Genomic DNA, 10,526 nt, shown 5'->3' with positions numbered 1-10,526 from the left:
GAGCTACGACGATATACAACCCAATCGAATGATATAAACAATTTAATAAAACATTTAAATCACCATCTTGTGACACAGTGTCTTAAAAAGTACGCGTCTAGGTGTATAGTGATGTACCTGAAGATCGAATATATATTTCATGTAATATCTAACTATGACCTCAGAGATATGGCAGGACAGGAAGACATTGCTAAGATCTGAGAACAGGAGGGTGCATCTCTGTATGACAGAAAGACGGTTATGATTGGTTATTATATAAAAATTAACATCTCTGCGTCTTTGACGGTGGGTTCCGAGCTGATCCGGCTAGACTTATTTAATGACATATATGAAGAGAACAAAATTCAGGCATTAAAAAGAATATACACAGATTGTGTTTTGGTCAAATCAAAGTACAATTCTCTTCTAATTAAATAATGGAGATTCTTTTTGGAAGGTAAAAAAAATATTGTAAAAAATTGTAAAGAGATGAATTTACTAGTGCATGAAACATTTTTTATTCATAGACAACTTTTTTCTAACTTTTTCAGTGATAAACTGATCACCATATATTAAATAAGTTTTTCATGCCATGAAAGACATTTTTTTTTAAATATAGTATATACCATGCGAAAGTTTAATTGCATCTTTAAATTGCCAAAAAACCCAAAACATAAGTGGTTTCTAGACTAAACATTCTTTACTTAATTTCAACCAAGGCTATCAAGTGACCTTGACCTTTGACCTTGAAAATGAATTAGGTTCTTCAAATTTGATCATTCTGACTACTCCTGGTTGATGGTTAAAAGGATGATATGTCAAATTTCCATTTATTTTCTCTCTAGTAATGCTTTATATCAGGTTGCTCACTGCACCTTGAAATAGTTTTTCTTGACTCAGCAAAAAATTACTTGAATATGATAGATAGCATGATGGATAAGAAATACAGAAGTCAAATACGTGAAAAAATGTGCAATTTTCGATAAACCATTATAGTTTTAAAAATTCTACTTCAGTAAATGTGAACAAATGCCCCAGGTGGATTCGAACTCATTATCTGCAGTTCACAAGCTTGATACTTTAACCGCTGAGCTATGACAATACTCATCCAAGTTGATTGGTACAAACAATTCAACAAAACCTTTATATTGCCGTCTTGTGACTAAGTGTCTTAAAAAGTATAAATCTACAGGTGTAGTCCGGTTGTTTAAGTGAAAAAAAAAACTAAGCTAATAACCTGGGACTAACATGTATAAACCACAGAAACAACAAAATGAAACAACACGAAATACATAACTACAGTTACGTCGTAGCAGTATTATCTTACAGACAAAACGAAAAATGCAATAAACAAGACGGAAAGTGTGCAGTCTGCTCCTCTGGTTCTCCGAGGATGATTACTAAGAAGGAAAAGGATATTAAACTCTAATAATGTATTCTTTCAAAGAAAACAGAAAACATTTTTTTTTTAAACCCAAGGTTGTCGAGATAAATGAGACTGAACAGTCATACCAAGAATGCCAATGCTTGCTCTAGATCTACGTGACCCTGATCTTACACAAAAAGTTAATAACAAACAAATTGTGTAACACCAGCTTTTTTTTTTACACTTTAACATTCAAGGTCACAATCTACAATCTGTGTAAAGACAAATCAACGTGACTAAAAAACAAGTGTTCCGCAACATACAATTTGAATTTTTTTAAATATCAAGTATTCTGCACAAGGTGTCATCTGAAATAATAGTCACAACATTAAACAGCCTACTGAAACTAAGTTTACATGTCACCTGTTTGATAAGCAATTTTAATTGATGTACTGCAATTATATATATATATATATATATATATATATATATATATATATATATATATATATATATATATATATATATATATATATATATATATATATATATATATATATATATATATATATATATATATATATATATATATTTTATTTTTACTTGTTTGTTTCAATCACATTATTATTAATAAACAAACTTTTTTTTATGATAAAAGGGACATATCAATGACAACAGATGTATCATGTAATAGTCAGAAAAAGAAGACAAGAGGCCTGTGGGCCACAACATTCACCTGAACAACCAAAGGGAAGTACAAAATTATATTGCTAATTTATAAGCTTTCAATTGTAAACTACAATACAACTGCACTTCAAAACTTCATACATTTAAACAAATAAGATTATTTATCCCTAAAAAAAATATTCATGTGATTTCATTTTAAGCTTCGTCAAGTCAGTCACCAGCTTGACATACACAAAACCAAACATGCAGAAATTCAGAGAATATTACCCTCAGAAAATATTTTAAGCATTCACATATAAATACATTGCACATATAAATTAAATGTAAATTGTATTACATTCACCTAAAAAAAAAAACACTAATAAATGCTAGCTAATATTCTTTTAATATAAAATTCTAAGTTTGGTCAAATTAAATTTTCCAAATGGCTTCGGAAAAAGTAAAAAAATGTAAAATATTTACTGATGAATTAATTGAAAAACATCATGATGTAGGCAGACTAAAACAGGACAAAAGTTTACTTTAAAGCTTTCAGCTCTGGTAAGCTAAAAATGACATGACACTTGTAAATGAATGGGTTTTTTTTATTTTTCTTTAAACCCCCACCCCCTCCTTCAACCCCCACTCCCAGATCTGCTGAAAATAATTAGAGCATTCATTTATTGAAGTGAAACTGAGGGACCTATATTAGAATCTTTTGTTGCTGCAGAAATTTATAACATAAACATGATAAAGTTATATAGGGCTTGTACATGCTTTCATATTGAAACAAATTGCAAAACAAAGTTATACACAAAGGTTTTCAGTCTGTAAATCAATTATCATGCATTTCCATATTTCCACACTGATCATTTTTTTCCTTCATTTTATTTGGTTAATTTCACCTTGCATTTCAGCCAATCATTGATAAATGTCAGACTTAGCACAAAATAAGTTCATGAATGAAATTTACAATCCTAAAAACAATGCCAGAATTATCATCTCTATTTCTGAGTTCCTGTGACAGCAGAGTCAGCTAGCTTAATCCATGCTTTAAAAATGCCTTCATGCATTATTAAGACTAAGTATTCCAAACATTCACTTATAATGTCTTTTTTTTAATGGTTTTGGTTTTTATTTCTCTCTTTTTTACTTTTCTTTAAACTAATTCTTTTTTTAAATTGTGGTATTATGTCTCATCATTGATTGGAGGTTGAAGTCAAGGGGAAACCAAAGAGGTTTGGTTTTGCATGTACAAGCAATTAAGCACTTCCGTTGGCGTTCATTAAAACCTCTGATCAGCGATCCCTATCATTGCCAAGTTTTTCCAATATTTTTTCCGATCAAGCAAAAGCGCTATTTAAAATACAAAGTACAAATATATACATGTAGTTCGTTTACAGAATTTATTCGAACACGTTGACCGTTAAGCATGTATATCTTGTGAATGACCAAGTCTCTCATTATTCTTTTTTTTTTCCTTTTTTTCGGTTGGTTTCATTTCCTTTATTGCTTTAATTAATATGTTTATGTGTATCTATTAAACATAATCTAGTCATAATTGAGAAGAAGCTTTAACGATAACCCGAAATCAGGTAGTACTATTAATGCATAATATTGTGTTTCTTGAAATGATTGGACCATTAAACTTGAGAGAGAGAGAGAGAGAGAGAGAGAGAGAGAGAGAGAGAGAGAGAGAGAGAGAGAGAGAGACAGACAGACAGACAGACAGACAGACAGACAGACACAGAGTGAGAGAGAGACAGACAGACACAGAGTGAGAGAGAGACAGACAGATACAGAGTGAGAGATAGAGAGAGACAGAAAGAGAGAAAGAGCATGAGAGACAGACAGACAGACGGAGAGGGTGCAGGCCGTTTTAATTATGATTATTTATACCTTTCGTTTCAGAGCTGTTGTGCGAAGCAGTTTATTTGACTGTTGATCCATACATGAGGTAATTTTCTTAAGTTAGACTGACATTGTTCCTCGTGGTGTGTACTTGATATTAATAAGTTGTCATCCAGCCAAAAGATTAATCAATATGTGTAAAAATATACAAATGTATTTAGGGGGTTTTTTAACACTACATTTTATTATACTTTCATGCTAAATGTTAGTGAAATCTGATTGGTTTAGATGCAGTTGATAATCCGTTCTATTACCCTCAGTGTTATCAACACACTTAGCAACGGCTAACACAACAAATTGTTACATGCGCGTAAATTATGCGCGTACGGTTCGCCGTAGAATTCACGTTGAGCAGTACAAAATTCTCTTACGTTAAGACATTCAGTATAATAAAATAAATAGTGCCTGTTTGGGAGGATAACAGTAGAAATTGACACCCCGAAAAAACCATTGGCAACCTCCGCTTCACGTCGGTTGACAATGGTTTTTTCGGGGTGTCAACTTCAACTGTTACCCTCCGAAACAAGCATTATTTATATGATATTTTGTTTTACACAGGAGTTTTAGTATATTGTTATTTTGTTTGCAATATCAAAATCTTTAAACAATCAGTCATGTTACAGTTTCAGTAGAGTTCAAACTTTTGATAACTAGATTTCAGGGCATTTCTTAGTAAGACATTAAATTAGTGGCCTGTGTAGTACACTGAGTATGATTTGCTAATAACATAGTATCTTCTGGAACTATAGGTTTCTTTAACTTATTTTATTTATTTAAATTTTCTACAGAGTTGGAGCTGAGACCGGAAATGCTAATAATTGATATAATCATAATAACATTAATAATACACCGATGTCCTCTCACCGTGTCTTGCAATATGAATCAATGCTATTTGCCACAAAGACAAATCCAGTGTTCCAAACAAATCTTAGTATACAAGTGACGTGGTACACTTGTTTGTTAGACATCTCAACTTATTGAAGGTGCATACGATTTTTGTAGTAAATATGAAAGCAAGTATATCTCAAACGTCAATGCTTAAACGTTTAGGATTATTTTCATTCTTATATGTTGAATTAATACATGTACGTGTTTAAAAAAATTCAGTGCATATCAATGTACGAATTGTTATTTATTTCGTTGCAGCATGACGGCTTATTTTGGCTTTTTGGAACTCTGCCAACCGAAAGCAGGTGAGACGGTGGTGGTTAGCGGTGCCGCAGGGGCGGTCGGGAGCTTGGTGGGACAGATCGCAAAAATAAAGGTCACGTGTCAGTAAAATCATTAAAACTCCTGAAGACTCAATTTTCGAGAATATCAGGATGTAATCAATACCCCCAAAATCAAATTCAGAATAAAAAAATACTAATAAATTTTTATTCTATAAAGTATTGTTTCCAAACACTTTCACCATAAAAAAGCACCAAAAATACCATTCACGAAAATCGTTCATAGCGAATTTAGATGATTTACAATATACCTTGTTTATCATTTTTATTCCGACCCTCGTTGATTTATTTAAATGAATGCAACCCCCTTATCTTTGTTTTCTTCAGGGATGCAAAGTGATTGGATTCGCCGGAACTGAGGAGAAGTGTAAGTGGATCAAGGAAGAACTGGGCTTTGACTTTGCCTACAACTACAAGAAAACGGATGTCGACACGGCTCTGAAGGAAGCTGCTCCTGACAACAGCGTGGACTGCTACTTTGATAATGTATGATTTAAGGGACTGTTCGGGTATTCGTTGTCTTTGTATGTTATTGTGTATTTTTTCAATTCTGTAAATTCAAAACGCGTTAAGTTTGCAGCCGTAAAACTGGTTTTTTTTAATTCAAAACGTTTTATCAAATTACTCAACGGTAAATGCATTTCCGTGTTTACTTGAAAGAAAAGTTAGTTCTTAATGTTACTTAGTATAAAAACTTGGTCTTATTTACTTAATAAGTATTTTTATAGTTGCTCTTACAGGTCTATACGATATATCAGTTTTATTTCCATATCAAACTTTTGTATGGTTTCCCTCATTATTTTCAAAATTAAGTCCATTATACGAATTTTTATAACCGTGTTTTCAAGATAGACGTCAAAAATACATACCCTCTATCTGATCCTCGTATAGCGACAATGCAAAAAAGAAGCGGATCGAAGATTGAATATTAATCAGATTGTACATAAACCTCAATATATTTAATGTCAGAATCCTAAACTTGGATTTTCTTATAAATTAATCCTTGATTACAATTTTAATTGAATTAATATTTTTAAAATAAGAATGTTTTATTTATCTTTTTTTCAGGTTGGTGGTATGTTTACTGTTAAGGTCCTCACCCATATGAAGACATTTGGGAGAGTTTCAATTTGTGGCTCCATTTCCAATTATAACGACACCAGTGTACCAACAGGTTAGTGTATCACTGCACGAGTTATCTCTCTTCTGTTAAAATATGCCTACTATATTGATAAATATCTATATTAACTGTATGTATTTCAAACAACAAAATATCGTTTGAATTTCCTTTTGTGCTCTTTTCTTAACAGTAAAAAAACACTTGTTTAAATATATAGATAGATAATTATATTGATGTATTTCCTCTGAGAGTTTTTGACTATTAATTAATTAGACCATTTTTTAAATCAATGTGTGTTCATTTAATATTCAATACTAATGTTAATGAGCGCTGAAAGAGGATCAAATCACATTATATATAAAAGCTGGGTTTTCTGCATTCAATGCAAAGCATGATCAATTTGAATATTTAATTTAATATTAAAATTGTTTCTTCTCTTTGAATAGGACCACTGCCTTTCTTTAGCATACTGAAGTCCCAGCTAAGAGTAGAGGGGTTCATTGTTTTAAGGTGGTATTCAAGGTGGGAAGAAGGGGAAACCGCAATGCGCCAATGGATTAAAGAGGTGAGGCTGTTTGAGGTGGAATAACAGAGTCACTAAAGTCACTAAAGTCACTAAAATTAAACAGTAAATTATTTGATTATGAAAGATATAATGATATATAATGAGCGAAATATTTGTTGTTTGGAAATTTAAAAAATGAATATCTAAAAAATTCGTGCAGTAAGTAGCAACAAAAGCCCTGCGGGGTTCAAACTCGGGATGTACGGACCACAAGCCCGACACTTTGTCCACTCAGCTATGTTGTAAATGTTGCTGTCGATAAATTTTAAATAAAAAACGAATGTGATGATGTGTTATTCAATTTCACATATCAATGGTTTCACTTCACTAAATATTTAAGGCAGAGATTAGTTCTAGATATACATACTGAAAAAATTACACTTTTTCTTTCATTAGATCAGAAGAACTTCTGACAAATCACTCTAAACTTAAAATTTCAAGCATATTATATAAATAGTGCCTGTTTGTGTGGGTAAGTGTTAAAATTGACACCCCAAGAAGCCCATTGTCAAGCGACGCAAAGAGGAGGTTGACAATGGTTTTCGAGGGGTGTCAATTTCAACAGTTACCCTCCCAAACAGGCACTATTTATTTTATTATTCTGAATGTCTTAATTTAAAGAAAATTTAACTGCTCTTATATAGAAATGAAGGGAATTCTACAGCGAACCGTACGCGCATAATTTACGCGCATGTAACAATTCGTTGTGTTACCCGTTGCCAAGTGTGTTGCTAACGCTGGGGGTAATAGATCGGATTACCAACTGCGTCTTAACCAATCATATTTCAGTATTCAACATGAAAGTAAAATAAATCTAATTTTCACATGTCGGTTATACTTCAGTAATAAAACGACTATAGATAGCAACGCGAATATCTAACGTAGTTTAAGGTGAACTTGTAAATGATGGCATTTAATTAAAAAATGCGCATATTTTACCTGTTTCTGAATAGAACCACAGCTTAGATGAAAACAGTGACGTTAAAAATTCATAATGCTTGCTTGGAAATGGAAATGTACTGCGTTCTGTGAATAGACATATTTGCATGTATCTAGGAAACATACAATCACAATGTTCAAAGGCCCTTGGACTAAAAAACATATCATTACACTTGAATACATTATGGAACCATGCCACTCATTTTCAATAACTTCTAAGGATAGAAGTGGATGCGCAAAATTGAAAAAGAACCAAAAAGCTTCTTATTTTTGCAAGAAATCATGTCTATTTGAATGCTGATATAACTTAAGACTTCTGCAGCTGATTTTTTTTTATCTTAATCTAAGATTTGAAAGAAATAATTTAAAGATTCAGAGTGTTGGGAAATTTGAAACGGCTTTTTAGATTAATGCAAACATCAGAAAGCTTAAACATAAAATCTTAATAATTAGTTTTTTTTATAAACAGATGAGATAATAATTTCAATCTGTACTTGTTTCTTTCATGGATTTTTCTTTTACTAATCAACAATTTTTAATTGTCAATGAGTCCATGACTAATTAGACAACTAAAAATTGTTAATGAGTAAAAGACAGATTTATGAGCACTGCAGTTTAGACAAAACAAAAATGACTTATCAGACCGACTTTCAGATTTACCGCCATACCTTTTATTCATCACAGAAAAACTCCGAACATCTTACCTTTAAAAACTGAATATTTCTGAAGTTATATCTTTATATCTACATCTACCGAGTATGATTCCCTCTATTTCCTACGAAAAACTTATGGTTTATTCATAGCTTTATAGAACAGCTATAGAAACTGACAGGACTGAAATCTATTTGAATCCGTTTATCGATTGGTCGAAACCTAAAGCGACCTAAGGAAAATCATGAACTGCACGAAATAATCATGAAGATGTCGGACTCAAATTCCCATAGGAGACGTTTTGACTGTTTCTTTTATCTAACACACTGATGTTCATTTACAGGAATTAAGTAAAATTTACTTATATTTTTTACAATCAATTAATAATTTGTTAAAAGAAAAAATTACATAGCCAGCTAACGCGGCCATCCATCCCTATTTATTCACATTTTGATATTAAATCGAAAGAAATATACATGTGTCCTGTTTATTTCCTTTCAGGGCAAAATTAAATACAAAGAACATGTGACGGAAGGATTTGAAAAGATGCCTGATGCTTTTATGGGTTTATTTGAAGGACGCAACACCGGAAAGGCTATTATAAAAATGTGATGAGACATTTTTTTAAAATAATATTGTACAGGTACAATAGTTTGTTTGTTATTTTAATAATGCACTGTAAATGACGTAATAAATATTCAATGTCCAGTAGTTCACTCCATTTAATGCTTCTATGTGGAAAGTTTTGTTTGGTTGTTTGTTTGTTTGTTTTTGTTTTGGATTTTATTTATTAATTGGATATTTTTTTTAATAAGCATTCAATGCGAAATCGGACTCAATCCCTAACTATTCAAAAGCATATTTAAATATATCTTGTTCTAGCAATAGTTAATAAAGCTTATTCGAGACTCGAAAAACGAAATTAGAAATTCAACAAATCTACAAAACCAATCATACCATATTGACTATACTCTAGCGACACCTAACTATAATCTAGCGACACCTAACTGTTGTAAACAAAGATAATGAAATTAATTCCTTTTGAAGATATTTAATAAATGTCTTTTCTGAGTCGAACGGATAATAAGCACTCCATTTTGAAATATCCATCTTTATGAGTATGTCGCAAGTTTATCGCAGTATGCAAGCAAGACATCAACCAGAAAACCTCGGCGACGAATCGATATTCAATTGGGTTTACCTTTAAAGTAAATATCTTTGACAATTTATTTTCTTCCACATAAGAACTAAAAAAAAGAAACAAAGGGATTGTCCTTTCTGAAGGACCTAGCTTCAACTACTTTCAGTTCTTAGATGTTCTATTTTATGCCGAATTTGCATATTGCCAGAGTGAATTTACTGTAACCTTCACAGGATGAACCTCTGCCATTCAGTCAACTGAAATGTGACTGAAAGGTAACTGAAAGGTGGCTGAATAGCACAGATATGCCATTCAGTCACATTGCAAGACCATTCAGTTAACATTCAGTTGACTGAATGGCAGAGATTTATCCTGTGCTTGACATAGCACAAAAGTCATATCTCTCTAGACTTTTACTCAGATTTTATGCTTCCTTTTTTGGATTTAAAAGCAATCTGTTACATTGTATGCGTTTTGAGTTCTTTTACAAAAAAGGTGAACAAATCAAGGGCTTAGACATAACCAAGAGCAGTCTAGATTGAATGGTGTTAGTTCAAGTGAGATGGAAACATGTTTTATCTTAACACGGGATTGGTCTTCAATAACATCGGATTGTGATATGCAGTCATATCTATAAACATCTTCATGGTATTTTCTTGACTTTAAGAATAAAACTAAATGCATAATACACACAGAAGTATTAATTAACTGCCAGAATGATACAATGATACAAAAACTACATTTTAAATAATTCAACTATTTTTGCGAACTGTAAATAAATTTAAAAAACTGATGAACATAGACACAAACATCTTAATTTAATTTGCCTCGGACTAGAATGTCTCGACGTCATTGGATGAATCGCGTCACGTGGTTGCCTCATAAATTTCTTTACAGGGCAAGCGTCAAGATTTAAACGGCAACATGGCGGACGTAACGTTATCTGAGCTGATTTTTTA

At 31.9% G+C, this 10,526-nt stretch overlaps 1 protein-coding gene across 1 annotated transcript; it reads left to right on the top strand.

The window, feature by feature from the left end:
• Window positions 1-5,069: 5,069 nt before the first annotated feature.
• Window positions 5,070-9,137, top strand: LOC128160108 (prostaglandin reductase 1-like). The gene is made up of 5 exons (XM_052823374.1): window positions 5,070-5,186; window positions 5,479-5,637; window positions 6,220-6,325; window positions 6,718-6,836; window positions 8,928-9,137. Exons 1-5 carry the CDS (start codon window positions 5,070-5,072, stop codon window positions 9,036-9,038), a joined length of 612 nt encoding a protein of 203 aa, XP_052679334.1. The 3' UTR covers window positions 9,039-9,137.
• Window positions 9,138-10,526: the final 1,389 nt, after the last annotated feature.

Source organism: Crassostrea angulata, chromosome 8 (assembly GCF_025612915.1).
Source record: "Crassostrea angulata isolate pt1a10 chromosome 8, ASM2561291v2, whole genome shotgun sequence".
Lineage (NCBI taxonomy): Eukaryota > Metazoa > Mollusca > Bivalvia > Ostreida > Ostreidae > Magallana > Magallana angulata.
The sequence above is the reverse complement of the archived record's forward strand: the minus strand, read 5'-3'. Positions and strand labels throughout refer to the sequence as shown.

Coding starts and splice junctions, on each gene's coding strand:
- LOC128160108 (XM_052823374.1), top strand. CDS start 5,070: ATGACGGCTTATTTTGGCTTTTTGGAACTCTGCCAACCGAAAGCAGGT. Junction 5,638..6,219: donor TGGACTGCTACTTTGATAAT/GTATGATTTAAG, acceptor TCTTTTTTTCAG/GTTGGTGGTATGTTTACTGT. Junction 6,326..6,717: donor CGACACCAGTGTACCAACAG/GTTAGTGTATCA, acceptor CTCTTTGAATAG/GACCACTGCCTTTCTTTAGC.